The sequence below is a fragment of the Fulmarus glacialis genome, unplaced genomic scaffold (genome assembly GCF_000690835.1).
Source record: "Fulmarus glacialis isolate BGI_N327 unplaced genomic scaffold, ASM69083v1 scaffold9653, whole genome shotgun sequence".
Taxonomy (NCBI): domain Eukaryota; kingdom Metazoa; phylum Chordata; class Aves; order Procellariiformes; family Procellariidae; genus Fulmarus; species Fulmarus glacialis.
In genome coordinates, this window is record NW_009202256.1 from 1 (window position 1) to 16299 (window position 16299).

The 16299-nt window shown below is 37.0% G+C and overlaps 1 protein-coding gene across 2 annotated transcripts; it reads right to left on the bottom strand.

Moving 5' to 3' along the window:
* Positions 1 to 2100: 2100 nt before the first annotated feature.
* Positions 2101 to 16259, bottom strand: RRN3 (RRN3 RNA polymerase I transcription factor homolog (S. cerevisiae)). Of its 2 annotated transcripts, XM_009574222.1 has the most exons (17): positions 16117 to 16259; positions 15555 to 15611; positions 14357 to 14446; positions 14140 to 14269; positions 13580 to 13639; positions 12514 to 12577; positions 11947 to 12016; positions 10184 to 10282; positions 9474 to 9569; positions 8887 to 9022; positions 7790 to 7920; positions 6519 to 6649; positions 5462 to 5646; positions 4786 to 4894; positions 4207 to 4359; positions 3181 to 3268; positions 2101 to 2473 (listed from the first exon to the last, which is right to left on the bottom strand). In XM_009574222.1, exons 1-17 carry the CDS (start codon positions 16207 to 16209, stop codon positions 2315 to 2317), a joined length of 1851 nt encoding a protein of 616 aa, XP_009572517.1. In that variant the 5' UTR covers positions 16210 to 16259; the 3' UTR covers positions 2101 to 2314. The 2 variants fall into 2 exon arrangements, with proteins under 2 accessions (XP_009572517.1, XP_009572518.1); XM_009574223.1 differs by lacking the exon at positions 4207 to 4359.
* Positions 16260 to 16299: the final 40 nt, after the last annotated feature.

Below are 16299 nucleotides of genomic sequence, written 5' to 3' on the forward strand. Positions count from 1 at the left end.
CCGCGGCGGTCGCCGGCTGAAGCGCGGTCAGAGGCAGGCACTGACCGAAGACGTCCCCGGTCGCCTCACCGCCTAACGACTTTAACACGTTAACGTTGCATCAATCCCGCCTCCTGCGACTGCGAGACCATCCGTAAGTTATTAGAAGTCGTCGTTTTGGAAATAACAATGATCAAGTCGCAAATTTACAAATAAACCCACGCCGCTATCCTCGCCCCAGCAGCCACAAACCTAAATTTTTAGACAATCCCAAAGATGACAGTTTTTCCCTAAAGACCAGGGATTTTTCCTCCAGTTGTCTGTGCACGAACAGTAGGAAAAACAATGGCGGTAGCAGCAGTTCCATTCACTCTGCAGGGAGAGAGGACAGCCAGGGCACCGGGGGCTGTTTGGGCAGAAAGCAACTCCTGTACCCCAGCTCTACCTTCCCAATCCAATTTTCACAGAAGTAAACAGTTATAGCAGATACTTTCTTCAAAAGATACAATGTATTTCTCAGGTAATGCAAAATTTCCACCTGGGAATCAGCATTCCTCTCAATACTACTAGGATTTACAGAACAAAGTCTCTTTGGCAAAATGCCAGCACCAGCCAGCTCGCCTGCCTGCACTTGCACTACGCAAAGCGGGTCTATCACAGAAGAGATTACAGAAACACTCTGCGGTTCCTAACTGGATTTTTGATTTAAGCAAGTCCCGTTAGTAGACTGTTAACCGTGCAACTTCAGTACAGACACTTCACTGTCTGCACATTTTTTAAGTTATGCTTCACATCACTTACGTCTTTCTTTTTTTGCTTTTGATGAGACGTGGAAGTTCCTGAATCACGTACCTGGTATTACAACTTGGAAAGTTTTACACAGCCTCATTTTGACTGACTGTGCTGCTGAAGACAAAACAGTGAAAGAACAAAAAAAGGCAGCTTTCGAAGGATGTTTTCGTTGCTGTTGATGTGAGAAGGGTTCTTCCACGCCAGGAGAGAATGGATTTCAGATGGAAATCTGTTGTTTATTACTAAGGACTGACAGTAAATGTAAAAGGACCAAAATTAAAACAAAACAAAACTGTCTCAATTTATCCAATGATGAACAGATCCACTGATGCATTTTGCAGTATCATCCCCAAAACTCATTTTTGCAGCCTGTCAGAACGAACATCCTAACTTTGAGAAGCTACACTACACAGAGAGATCCTTAATTACATAGAGAGATGTGTTTTTTCAAAGATGTAAGAATGGCACTGTTTGCATCAACCTTTATTGGCTCTGAATAAAATGTTGTCTTGAAAGCCTCCAAGTTCAGATTCTAAAGAAGAGCAATTAGAGTTTAGTCCCAAATGCATAAAATTTTCAACTAAATGTTACACAAATAACATTTATTTTTTCCACTGTTTATATTCTTACTCAAATCTAAAAGCCAGCAATCATGAAAAGAAGACAAGAACTCTACGCAGAGAAACTCTACACTGACACATGGACAACACAAGGACACCAGTGACACCATTACTTCCTTTCTATGAGGGAAGAATTTTTTTGTATTTTCAGCATTCACATATAAACTTCAAATCCTGAAAATAAATACCTGTCTCAGAGTGCTTCACAAGCACCCCAAAGAAAACTATCTACAAATCATACATTCAGCTACTCCGTCATTTTCAACACTTCCAACAATCGTCACTTTTACAAGTCTGAACTTTCACAGCTGGGAAAGTTGTGTGTCAGCTACATATTTAAGGAGCGATAATGCTTATCATCCGAATACACTTTCCACTATCACGTGGCTTTACCAAATACTGTTCTACAGACAGGAAAAGCTTAAGAGATGTGTGCAAAAGAATCACTGTCAGACTTGATTCATGGCTTCCCTACCATAGGATCATACCATTACTTTGAAACCAACTCAAAACCAGTCACCAGAGTACAGTTTGAATACTGACAGTGGAATTCTGGTCCCCACACAAATCAGTAGGAAGAAAGACCAGAATTTCACCCCTGATATATAAAACCTTGTAGAGAAACATTAGTAAATAAAAGTTTTTAAGAGTCAGGAAAAACTATACAAAAAAAATCCTTGTAAGTCATAAAAACCATTTCAATGTGAAATTTGTAAAATATCACCCTATTTATTCTCTAGGCTTTTCTAGCAACATATGACTTTATCATAACATATCTGTAGAAATCTGATGATTAAGAAACAGTAATTTTTCTTAAATGTAGTTACTTAAACATTTGCCAGTTTGGAAAGTTGAGCTGAAGTCTCTTTACAGAGCAAAAAATTGCACACAATTTTCAACCTTTTCACTTCTGATTCTCCACGTCATTGAGGGTATGGCACATAACAGTCTGGAGGGGAGCCAATGCTGCTCACTGGGCTCCGGGTATTTGACTCGTAAGAATTTGGTGCAATTCCAACCACACCATCATTTTGAGGGGTTTCTCCTTTCAAAAAGTCATCATCTTCATCTTCAGAAGTACCCTGCATAAATTTAAAAGGATCAGCGAGAGCAGAAAGATACTCCAGGTCTCTATTAAGATTTGGCAGAAGTAATGAATGCTGAGACCAAAAAGGGTATTTCTAAATTCTGAAATGTTGCAATAATCAAATCTGCTAATCAAAATGCTATAGGAAAGTTTACAAAGTTACCAGCTAACAAAGCTACACGACCATAAAGTATTTTTACATGTTATCACAGGAAGGAAAGAAAAACACAATGTTTGAAGAACTCAAACAAAAATCTGACATAGGATAGACATTCTGCAAGAAGGTAAACAGACTACATAGGAGCTTTAGAAGTACGTAATTCAGGACTTGGGTTGTACTACAATTGTCATGACTAGTTGGAATGGTAAGAACTAGATGTACCCTCATTATGAAATACGGGAACTAAATGATATCTGCAAAGTGGGTTTCCCAGAGACATCAGCATGTCTATATTCTGAGAGCGTTCATGAGCGTTCATAAGCATTCACAGTGGTCCTGTGCTGCCAAACTACCTCCTCTCCAGAAAAAGGGGAAAAGTGTTCTCAAAGCAAGGATGGATCAATCCCTAAAGCCTCCTAATTTCAATCAGTCTTCCATAAACGTTTAGTGTACTCATATCTACTAAAAAAATTAATCCTACAATAGAAACAGCTGATAGAGATTTGGCAAAAGCTCAACTGCATTTGATCAGAAAAGATTACCCTTTTAATGGGTTTCTTCAGGTTCTCAAGATCTTCAGCACTCAGCTCTTCCCAAAACTGATAAAAAGGATCAATAGTCTTCTTTGATCTGAAAGAGGAATTAAAACACAGTAGAAGTTAAGGTATTCAGTAGAAGTCATATGTATTTCATTTTAATAATACAATATAAAATGCTTGGCATTTTGATAGCCCTCTGTAGGGTTTCACAAACTGTTCAATTAATCCCTATATAACCCCCAATCAATCCCATGAAGAAATAACTCCATTTTGCTGATAGGTATAAATTACAATTGTTTGCTTGAGGAGTTCTGATAGTCAGGTCTCCTAATTCCTAGCTGGGTATTTTTAACAGCTACACTATGCTCGCTAATAAGCATAATTTTCTTCCCAACTTTTAGAAGATACTATTATATGGCTGCTTTTAATAATTTCTACTTATAAGAAAGGTCTCCCTTCCGTAAAGACAGAATTTTTTTTTAAGAGACAAAAAAAGCCAGAATGTTGCCTTCTAACATTAAAAATAAAAAGTGATTAAAGCATCATAGTGCTAGACATTTTGAAAAGCTGCAAATAATCCACTATTCATTAAAAAAGCAAGGTATTTTAATTAAGCTGAAGTCTCCAATCAAGAAGCAATACACTCAAGGTGCAAAAAAAACCCCAAACCAAAACAAAGCAACAAAAAATGACAGCTCAAAACCGTCACACCTTCAACAAAATATGTATTAGGCTAACATTACGATATTTTAGAGACAGCTTAAAACAAGGAAAGCCAAAAGAAAAGTCACCAAACATATTAAGTAGACCTTCCAAGAAACTGGGTCCTGTTCCTTCTTCATTGCTATATGTCACAGTGGGGGTAAATTTCAATTCAAACCTTTGACAATCTCTGGTTAAAATATGCAACATGAAAAGTACTAAATATCAGTGAAGAAAGTGAACTGTAGAAACACTGATGGTTTCTTACAGTTTTTGATTCGTTATTTTCTACAAGGCAGAAACAAGTTGATTATTTTTAAACTATACCTTTTGAGCACGTAGGGGTCAAAGGGGAAGAAACTGTCAAGTGGGTTAGTGCATGTCTGCACAAGGTCACCCCCAGTGCCACTCCGAACAACTGGTATGAACTGCCTATTGTTCCTCTCAATAATTGTGTAGCAGAACACCAACTGGTACTTCCTTTAAAAAGGAAATAAAGAAAAGATAAGCATTTCTAGCACACAGAAAGCAAAAATTTCAGGTGGTATTAAAATACAAAGTTATTTTTTAACAAACACCACTTCCATCTTCCAACCGATATTAGGAGTTTTCAAGACAGTCACAAGGTAAGGAGTCTATTATCTTCCTCTGCACTCCTATGAACTTCACTCCAAGTAGAATCATATTGGCTCCAACACAAAGCAATCAGTTTCATAGTACTGTAGGATTTCACTGAAACTGAACCAGAAATAAACTTATCCCACCTAGAATGTGGGCAATGCTATATGCGTTCTCTTGGATAATACTCAATACTGTGCCTAACAAAACCCATGTTCTAAATACTGTGCTGTTTTTAGATACACACACACACTCATCAAGCTGAAATTGAAATAAATGAGTAGGTACCTGGTAATGGCAGCAAACAAGTTCACAACCGAGGGTATACAAATCTTCAGAGGGTTTAGCTGACACATGACAATGCGCTCAAAATTTAAACTCTGCAGATATGACAGACCTTCAAAATAAGAACAATTGCCAAATATAGGTTATATATTATATAAGCTTAACTTAGTTTCTAAGAATTTCCAGTCTGACCAGCCTGCACTCTGCACAACACCACAGAAGCACGTCCTAGGATGCTCTCTTACAGTAGAGATCTAGCCCACAGCTTGTTCAGCAGAAAATCTACTCTAAATAATGGTAGCCACAGCCGAGGGATCCTTCTAATACAGACACTACACTTACACACCTATTACAGGAACTGATAGAGGGAGGCACACAGTCATCAAGAAAGATTATTAATTGAAGCCCACACTAGTTTTATACAGCTGGAATTCAAACATGCTCAGTAAGTGGGGGCCAGAAATCAACGTTGAGGAGTTATCTGCATTGCTTTCAACAGTGGCGAAAAACAAGATTATTTAGCTTGGTAGCCCAACAGATGTACAAGCCACCTCATTTTATTTAGAGCACAACAACATAAACTTGCCACCAGATACTTGACTGAATTGACCATTACAAAACACACCAACAGTAAAACTCGCAAATGAATCTCAATACAGTTCAAACCTAGTATACTCACCTTTCCTTAAGTTGCCATCCAAAAGCTGCTTATGACGGAAAATAAGCGTATAGAACACCGCCTGACATGTAGAATAAAATGGCCCGTGGAGAGCTACATCACAGTAAGCATTAGCCCCTGTATCCTGATTATCAATGTATTTATGCATCCAGTTAACCAGAAGATCCAGGCATGCTTTTACTGTACTATAATGAAGGAAAAAAACCAAGTGTAAAAATAGCACCTGAAATGGTGTAGAAAAGATATTAAACAAGTATTCAAGGATCTCAGTTGTTACAAAAACATCAGTAAGAAAATCTCATTGTTAAAAGGAGATTCTGTTATGAGCTTTCTCCTTCATCTCAGCATCAAATGAATCAATGTATCAGCACCGAAAACCCGAATCAGTGAAAGCACAAGATGCTAGAAGAGATGAATCCATGAGCACATGTTGTGTGTGAAACACACAGTAAACAATTAGAATCCTGGACTACACGCAGTACAGAGAGAGATGCCTCCAATGTCCAATAAGTAATTCCAGTATCAAATTAAGTTCAACGTTAAAGTCACTGAGCCCACCCTGAAAGGCATAAACATACAGAATGTGTACATACAAAAGAAGACATTTTCACCCATCTGCCAAAGTATTTTAATCCGTCTGTATCAAAATACTTGAACACTTGACTTCCCTGTCTCAGAGTCTACATAAAATGCCTAACATAGGGCATTAAAAATATCTGCTTCTGAACATCAGATATACCAGGCATCTATGACTCCACCTGAAGTCACCATAACATACCCGTGCTCAGCATTTCTTGGCAAGTGAAGCCTTAAACAGCAAGTCATAAATCCCAGCAATCATTAGTTTGCACCCTGTAAATGCAAAACTTTCCTGGAAACTCCAAGACAATACTGAAACAGTATTGTAGAAAGGACAACCAAGACTACTGATATAGGCTTACTGGCAAAGCAGTGGGAATAGAAGACCAACACTGTGTGTGCATTCTGTGAATTCTGTACTTAACCTCAGCAATCATCATAAATCATTTGGTTCTGCTCATATATCAAAACAACTTACACAACTGGAATGAATTTAGCTCTTGCCAAGAAGCTGCCAATATAACTCCCAGCAGTCTGCCTGATCACTGAAGGATTGTTTGGATCATGCAGTTTTTTCCAAAGATGGTCTAAAAATGCCTCAGCCAACCCCTGGAAACAAGATACATAAAAATCATGAGTTGTTATGCCGACAACACTGTTTAAGTAATAGATTCTTAATACTCAATTCCCACAATTTCCATAACCAAACCATAAAAAAAATTCTACCTATAACTGTAGTAAATAACTATTCCTACACATGATGGAAAAGCACTCTTTTCTGTGTCTTTTTCTATACTTAGTTGTAAAAAGTACATGGAGGCAGAAGTCTAGGAAAAAGTCAGGAATAGATACACGAGAAGTGTTTAAAAACAAGAGCAGTAAGAAGGTAAACATGAAGTGACTGTTCACTGTCTCTTGTAGCAGAAGAGGTCAGGGACTTCCAATAAAAATAGCAGAAAGCCGAATTTAGAGAAACAAAACTGAGTCACCTTAAATGCCTGTATTGTGGAACTTTTTGCCACAGAAGTTCATGATGCCAAAACTATCAGTACAAAAAGCATAATATCATGAGGTATTTTCTCCTTGAATTTGTCCATCATGGGCTGTTACCATGAAAGCACTTCACTTTGGCTCAGGAAGTTACTGGACTCCTGCTGGAAGCTGAAAGGGTATTCTAGCAAAGCATCGTAACATGCTTGCCCCATTCTGATATTCTTTCCAACACATCCACTATTCACCACTGTCAGAGATAGGCCATTAGCTTAACTGGGTATTTAGCTACTCTTATGCAAAAAGTACACATGTTCTTATTTTTATATGGTAAGAGAAAGAACAATAGTTTGCTTGAGATGGGAAAATAGCAGACACAAATTTCAAATTGAAGAGCTAACACAGACAGTATCTTTAAGATAGTTCTGGGATGCTGAAGAAACTTGCTGGAGCACTGTGTCTCAGGTTCAAGAGTCCAACTGATTCTTTTAAAAGAGGTCTGTTAACCAAGTTCCTTCACACTAGCTTAGATTCCATCTGTTTGCAGTTTACGAACAACATGGGAAGAGCAACCGCCTAAAGAAAAACTTGAAGAAAGGAGTAACAGAGAAGGAAAAGAAAGCAAAGATACTAATGAATCCTGATGTACTATCTTCAGACTAGAATTACAGCAGAAAACAATTATTTTTTGTAAAAAAAGCCAAAACAAGGATGCAGAAATGACAGAAGACACTGCATTTAAAAACAGCTTCTACTCACCAATTTAAAGCTACAGATGTAAAACATGAAATACTGTACATGACATGAAGCATGGGTTGGTAAAATGAGCTTGTCAAAAACAGAAACCAGATCCCGATACAAATCCTTTGTGTTGTTGATATCAAGCTTGCCTACACAACAGAAAAAGAAAACAGAAAAAAATAAGCCGTTTCATTTTTTTTTCCTGCCCTCATCTGCAAAAGTGGCATTTATATCTTTCCAAAGCAGTAAGCAATATGTAAAGAAATACTGTCAAGCTGACTTCTAGGCTTATCTGACATCTAAAAAATATCTGACATCTAAAAAGTAAGACCTTCCAGGACTTCAGTTCTACTGCTTTTTACATCGGTGTATATGGACAATATCTGTGTGCGCGTGTGCACACATCTATAAAACTGGCAGACATGCAAACTTTGCAATAATGTGTTAATTCAGAAGAGCCAGAAGAAAACAGTAAGAAATAAATGACCTGACTTGCGTGAAGAAGATACAGCAAAATGGTTTCTAAATATTCTGTTTTAAATATTTATAATATTCTGTTTCTTAAATAAATTTAAGAAATTCAAACCCTTCCAGTGTAAGACATTTCTTTCAGGTTTTTCTCCTATAACACAAAGCCTTGCTGTAGCAATTCCAATTGAGTGACATGGCTGGTTGCTTTAATCTACTTCCAGTCCTTGTGATGTTGAAAGGATCCGTAATTCTAATACTCAAAGCAATACAATAGAGCAAATGATAAAACACTGTGGCTGATCAGAAAGTATTTCTAATCCCCTAAGTTTTGTAGCACAATGAAAAAATAAAACTCTATTTACCCTTACACCCTGTAATGCCATAGTTTGGATACAGTGTCATATTTATATAATCAAAATGTCTCCAACTAAAGACTAGACCTTTAAAGTCATACATATACCTTTGCATCCTCTGCCAGTAACACTGGGCAGAGGCAGGAATGTGGCCTACGGCCTGCTGATGGCAGAATTCTGCCGCTAAAGGGTGAAGGCTCTATCTTGCAGCAGCAGAGAGCAAGAACTCCTCATATGTTTTTCTTACTTGTTAACAAAACACAAGTTTGGTTATAGTTCAAGTGTTCTTACCATCCACGTGGCAAACATCTTTAATATAGGAAAACAGGATGGTCATCAAAATATCAAGGCGCTCTGCAAGTGGATGGGCCATTCTCTCACTACTGGAAGAGACAACTTTGTTTCCTTTTCTTTCTTCATCTTCCTCCTGGTAGATAAAATGGCAGTCATGCAGCTTTTATACACACAACATCATAAAGACAGCAATTACAGAAAAAGTGAAACCAAACATCTCTTTCAGTGATATGCTGAAGTTTTGTCTTTTTTTTGAAAAAGCAGTATCTAATTACACAGCTTAGTGTGAGCAAATTTTTGTAAACTAAGCCAACTACCATGAATTCTTTTATTAGCTTTATGTATACCTGCTTGTGTTTTTACATAATGAAATTGATTCACTGCATGTACGCTGAGTATTTACATGAATAAAGTCAACACCCGGAGAACCCATTAATCATTTGTCAGCTAATCATTTGTTCAGGTTTCAAGAGCAGTGCAGTTAACAACCAACCAATAATGTATTCCTACACTGTCTTAGTTCAGAGACACCTCAAAGGTGAAAATTTTACTAAAAAAACTTTTAGTAGAACAAGATAACCAACCATGTCAAAAAGTCCCTCCTCTCTAGATTTTTCCTCATTATCAGAGTTATTAGCAGTTTCTTCAGCGTCTTCAATATCTTGCTGTGGAGTGCTAACCTACAGTAGCAAACCAGAAATTAAGTTTTACAAGACCGTGACAATTACATGAAACCTTTTTTATTATTTATATAAGAAATGACAACACAAGTGATTTCTAGACTAGATTTTGTCCTTGACTAAATAAACATTTTAAAAGGGAATGATATGTATGTAATACACAAACACACACTCCAAACTGCCTGAAACTTTACCTCCAGAATATAAGCTTTCCCCAGACTGTTACATGCTGAGGTTCTCCAAAATAAAAAGCCTTGATCATTTACTATCCTGTCTTTTTTAAGACTGTAAACCTTTTTACTTCAAAGGGATGATAAAACAGATCAACCACACAAAGCGAAGCACATTCTCTACACATCAGCACTGATCACCATGAAACAGTTATACTGATTCTGGCATCGAGATTCCATGCAATAAACAACACACAGTTACCCTCAGGTGTGGGAACATCTTAAGATTGGGAATGGAGTGAAAATTTGGTTGGTTTTATACTCATGATCATGAGCACTACTGCAACATATTTTTTGTTGAGCTTAACACTGAAGCATATTTAATTTCTTACTCTGTGTATTTAACACCAAGCTTCCTTAAAAGATGATACAGAACAAACTTACATCCAACTTCAACAGCTTTTCAATAATAAGCTCCAGAATTTGAAGCCTCAGAGTTGGAAGGTACACCGTAACTCGTAGCAGGTTATGAACATAACATTCCTATAACACAAAATTAATTGATAGTGATAACAATATTAACAGATAGTCTCATTTCTGCCAAGGATTTTTAGAAAACAAGTTTCTTAATTCGTTACCTAAAGAGCCAGAAATAGATTTAAACAGAGTATATTCAATCTGGAATAAGTTAATGTATAAGCCAAACATCAACTTTCAATTGTTAAGCTGTGTTATCATTAACTTCTTAATCTACTATTTCCAGGCCAGTTTTTCCAACTATCTCTAGACAGAATGAGTATAAATATTCTGTAAGAAAAGTTATTCATTTCCATAGGAGTTTATGTCTAAACTTTTTCTAGGAAAATTAAACCAACAAGCATATTCCTCACTACATCTATAACTAGGTCCAGTAGAACTGTTTAAAGTGAAACTAAATACATCTTTATTTCAGGTTATTACAACATACTGACAATTCTAAATTCCACAGGTGAGTCTCCTCAGTGTCATTCTGATTATAAATGAAACAGACAAGTGTGCCCACCCATGTATACACACATATGTACAAAAGACAACGCTGCAACTTTCATATAGCAAAACTGCCAAGTCAACACATAAAATTAGGTGAAGTGCCACATTTAAGTACACCATAGTCTCTTTGTGAATATGCATTATAACACAACCTTTAATTACATGAGCACATATGATTTTTCCACAGGCCATCTGGCTTGCTCAGTACATAAAATGGATAGAGCTAGTTTAATGAGAACATATAAGTTGGAAGTATTTAAAAACAATGCATGGACCATATTTTTATTACACTTCATTAGAAACTTGCCCTGAAAACACAGTTATGAATTTCTTCACGACTTGCTCCTCACTGAGCTGCTAAATAAATAAATAAATAAATAAAAATTCTTCTCCTAACACCATGTAAGAGCTATTATCCCCCTCATTTTACAGATAGGGACCCAAAGTTATTTGGATTTAAAAAAAAAAAAAAAAAACACAACACATCAAAAAACTAGCAAGGTATACAAAGAACTTCGGGGGTTCTTCAGTGCTTGATAAGTTCGAAACACAGCTCCAATTAAACTTGGCTGGAGCAGGACTCTGCCTTTCTGTAAAATAAAGTGCCAACATATCAAGTTGGAACAAGTAAATACAAAGATCACACAAGAGCTGTAACCTGTCAAAAGTTTCCAGCTTGTTTTTCACCACACGAGCACCATACCAAAGATGTACTAAAACAACTTAACACCCTACACTACGAGCAACTTGGATTTCACCTATAATGTCCATCGCTTTCTGTCTGCTTATCAAATCCCCTGTTCTTCTGATAAATACTTCCCAGTTTTGACAACAAACGAGACAGGTATCCTACCGTCTCCTTACTATACAACCCTGAGATTCATCGTCAAAGAGGTCCATCTTGTGCATTGATTAAGAAAGCAACCCTGTGGAAAAGATATGCAGTTATGTCATTAAAGACTAGCATAATGCTTATGCACAAGGAACTTAAGTATGCTTGGACAACCTTATACTAAACAGACACACCCATATAAATACATAAATAAAATAACAAGAATCTTAAACAGTACACTCAAAAATCTGCATTCAAAGCCACCAAATCAGTTGTCATACCGTAGAGTATATTTATACATTAAAAAACAAGTGAACAAAGACTCAAAAATATTCACAGCTCTTACCAGAGTCCTTTCTGATTTATTAATGAAAGGAAAGTTTTCCACAAGTATCGGCATGAGAAATTGTGGTGTCCTACAATTTAAAAAAAAAAACAAAAAACAAAAACACACAACCAAACAAAAACAAACGAACCAAAAGTTATAGGTTATTACGAGAGCAAATATTGAAACTCCAGCACTCTAAAGACAGACTGGAATAAGCTTATTTCACAGTAACTTTATTTTAAGCTAAGTAATTAACTGTATAAAATCTGTTTTTGCAAGGATCACAGAACAGATAATAAGCAGCAAACTTTCACTGTGGACTTGTTAGAAGCCACTCCAAATACGTTGCTATAAACACGACTTTCCCTATTTCCATTAACAGGATTTTCAGCTGCTGATGCCTATGGAAATTTCATAATGATTGGATACAGCATTCCAACAATTAGTGAATATGAGGAAAAATCATGCAATGAAACTAAGTATTATACTTCCAATTAAGAGAAAAAAAACAAAACACAATTCATCAGTTCACAAGCTTTAAATCTGCAAGGAAACGGCATACAAAACCAAGGGATATGTACTTACGAAGGAACATATCTTGCAACAGTTTGCAATGCTCTATGGCATGTATTAAAGTTTTCAGAAAGGTCTAGAGAAAGAAAAAAGTACTATTATACATTTGGTTACAGAAAACTAAATCAGGAACCAGCAAAAACAGTTCATATCAACTAAACATTTTAAAGATTCCCAAGGAAATTGCATTTGCCAAAATGTTGGGGGTTTTTTGTTTTGTTTTAAAGTTGAACTGCCTTATTCCAAAATGAGCATGAAAAACAATTCCAAACAAAATTCATGGCATCACAATCAATAAACTCTGAATGCGCTGCCAGCCCCAAGGCCAGGTATTGTTGTTATATGCTCTCATATTGAACACTAAACTTCAAATCCAAAATTTATCCCACAATACACAGATATTTAGAAGATATGTTAAATTCAAGTCTGTAGATAAAGTCTATCTAAAGATTATGCCTCATTGTCACAAGAGTCAAACAAACAGATAATTAGGCTTTTGTAACAGGCTTTTTTTTATCCAGTGTCACAAGTGAACAGCAGAAGAGTAGCTGGGTCATCACAAGCAGAACTGAAATTTATTCCAGCATTCAAGATAAGAAAACATGAAATTATTGAAAGACATTTACCTATCTGTTTGCCTTATCAATAAACACACTAATTGTGTGGCATTTTTGTTATAAATATCAATTGTATTTGAGCTTACCACAGGCAGACAACAAAAAAAGAATCCCCTAAACTACGTAGTTTTATTGAGGTAAATAAAATGGAAAACAAACAACTAACTTTTCTTTGGCTTTGAAACAATCTAGGACTAGGAATGTGTTCCTATGCATTCAGTCTTATTCCTGCAAATACTGCACCAATAGGAATATTTTGAAAGTAACAAGAGTGGGTCAGTACACCACTGATTCAAGTACAAGAAAATCTTTGACTTGGGAATTTAAGGATGTACTGTTTCTTAATGTTTTACATTAACTCAGCTGAATTAATTTTGTAAAAAAGGACCAACGTGCATTGTGTACTTCTTTAGTAAAGGTATTACAGCAGCATGTATAAGCCATGCTTCCTTTATACTCACTTTCATCATCATCATCAGAATCTGAAATATCCACATCATCTTCTCTGATGGTTATTCGAGCTAGCAAAAAGTGAGATTATTATACCAAAATAGTACAAATCTTACTGGTAACAGTTTCAATGCCAAATCAAACACACTGGAAAACAGTCTCATCAGGACTACAGCATCAAAATTATCCACAAGACTTTCTAAAATAAGCAGAAGCTCATCAAAAACACTGTTTCATTCACAAAACCAGGAGGTTCTTGAGACCATCTGACATAATCCTCACAGCAGCTTTTGGTTTTTAGTAATAACAAAACTACACAGTTCATCCCTTTCCAAGGCATCTTCATAAATGGGGTCTGTATTAGCCACTAGAATATGCCTTCTAAAATCTAGGTACAGAAAACCATCTGTATCACAATTCAATCATTCAAGTTAAGAAAGTAACTTGGGAAAAAAACCAACCCAATAATTAATTGTGTCACGCATTATATTTATACATATATTTATATAACATATATATATTTATATGTTTTGATAAGCAAATGAAGAGAACTAAGAGAAAAGTAACTTACGGGGCACAAACTGCGATACAATCATCCGGAGGCATGGCCTAAGATGGACAGTTTGTGCTGACACTAGATTGCCAAGAAAACCCAGATATTCTTCCACTACCTCTCGGCTTCTTCTCAACCATGGCAGCTTCTGAAAGCAGGCAAAGACCAAGATGTCAAAGAAAGATGTTTTGAGAACTAAACTCTTAATCTTCCCATATAACAAACAGGTATTTACCAGCAAAATGTTGACCAGTTGTTCAAGTTCTTTGGTCAAATATGCAACAGAAGCTCGAAATTCATGCAGCCAATTAATGATCTGGGCATCCTGAAAATAAGCAGAAAAAATAGGTAACTATTCCAATAAACAGTATTACCTATTACTAGAAAATAACAAAATCCTTAAAATAAAAAGTCAAACATTAAGATTGTAAATAGAAATTATTTTCACATTAACATGCAAGGAATTTCTTTAAGTTTGTGTCCTCACCAATGAAAGTTCTTGAATGCAAGAACAAATGCATATCAACACCTAAACCAACAGCCTGCCTGGAAGGCTTAAGTTACTGACAGAGCAAGGCATACAAATCTCACCCACACAGAATATATTTAAAAGAAATGGCATTCAATCTTAATTTTCTTTTCTTTTTGCTCTAGTTTAAGCAGAGGGGACATTCAAGTCTTGAAATAAGAAAGATACTGCAACAGTAGCAAACCTACACAGAAAATTTTACAATGATTTTGCCTGTACACTCCAAAAGGCCTGCCAAAACCAAAGTATTTTACAAAATGTCCTCTTTAAAGAGAACTCAATACAGCATTACGCTTCCTACAGCATCTTTCTCACACCTTTGTGGTTTAATTAAAAGGGAAAAAAGAAAAAAAAGAAAAAAAAAAGGAAAGAGAAACACAGCAAATGTGGTAGGTACTCACAGCTATACAGAAGAGCTGTGAAACAATACTTCTGGGTATAACTACTCAATGCATATGTATCTTACTGCTTAATTAAACAAGTTTTTAGTGAGAACAGGAGAAGGTAAAAATTCATGCAACTTAAAAGGCTGTGAAAGTCAGAAACCGTGGTTTGATCTACACAAGTAATCTGATCATCTTTCACGGTCACTGACGTTTATCTGGAAGAAAGACAGACCCCATCACAAAGCAAAAAGTTTCTTACTCTAGAGCAAAGAATCTGTAAGCATGAGATACCATTTATCAAGTTTCTGCATATAAGATATATAGGTGTATAAACAGACAATTGCTTTTTTTTCATTTAGAGTTTTAATTCCAATAGTTTCCATAAAGCAAAAAGCTGTTAAATGCAGCTAAATGTTTAAAGCAAAGGATTTGGGTAAGCACCAGAATGACTTGTCTGATGATTACACTCAGACAGCTGAACTTCAAATCACCAGACCCTTTACTACCAAGACTCTTACCTTTATGTCTGGATCTGACAGCTGATGCTTTAACAACTCAAAATCTGTGGTGTCTCCCTAGTGGGGAAAGAAAAATAAGTAAATAACACTCATATTTTTTCCAGCAAAAAATCATGAACTTATCTGAACCACCTAATATTGTTTAACAGTAATATGAAGAATGCAACTAAGTGAGAAAGCTCAAGGAAGGCTGAAGCAGCAGTAACAGAACCGCATCCCTGAAAGACAACTGAAGCCACTGGGTGATTTTTAGCTGCTCTCCACGTAGCTGTGATCGCTCTGCACCCTTTGGCGCAAGCAGGCTTCACAGGACGTCACTCGGGTTGACTCACAGGGGAAATTTTTTCACTCGCACAGCAATACCGCCTGGCACAAGCCCACAGCACCCAGCCGCCTTCAGGTTTTTTTCCCAAGCCTTCAGACACGGTCTCGTGTAAGGCAGAACGAGCCTTCACACTGAAATCACACCCCAGGAAACTGGCACCGGCAGCACACGCAGCCTGGAAGAAGAGGAGCCACCCCAGGAGAGCCGCGACGGCCGGCGGAGCGGAGCCGCAGTCACCTTTTCGTACTTCAGCAAGATATCCGTCAGAGTCCCCCCGAACCGCACCGTCTTCCTGGGCGGGGAGCTGATGAACTCGTCCCCTCCCAGCATGGTCACGGCCCCGCGCCTGAGGGAAGGCGAAGCCTCGTGAGCACCCGCGGGCCTCACCCCAACCGACCGCCCTCAGGAGCCCGGCCCGCC

Excerpts from the sequence above, each read along its gene's own strand:
- RRN3 (XM_009574222.1), bottom strand. The coding sequence starts at position 16,209 with ATGCTGGGAGGGGACGAGTTCATCAGCTCCCCGCCCAGGAAGACGGTG. Across the intron at positions 14,270-14,356 it reads AACTGGTCAACATTTTGCTG|AAGCTGCCATGGTTGAGAAG; the intron begins GTAAATACCTGT and ends GCCTGCTTTCAG. Across the intron at positions 12,017-12,513 it reads GTTGCAAGATATGTTCCTTC|GACACCACAATTTCTCATGC; the intron begins GTAAGTACATAT and ends TTTAAATTGTAG.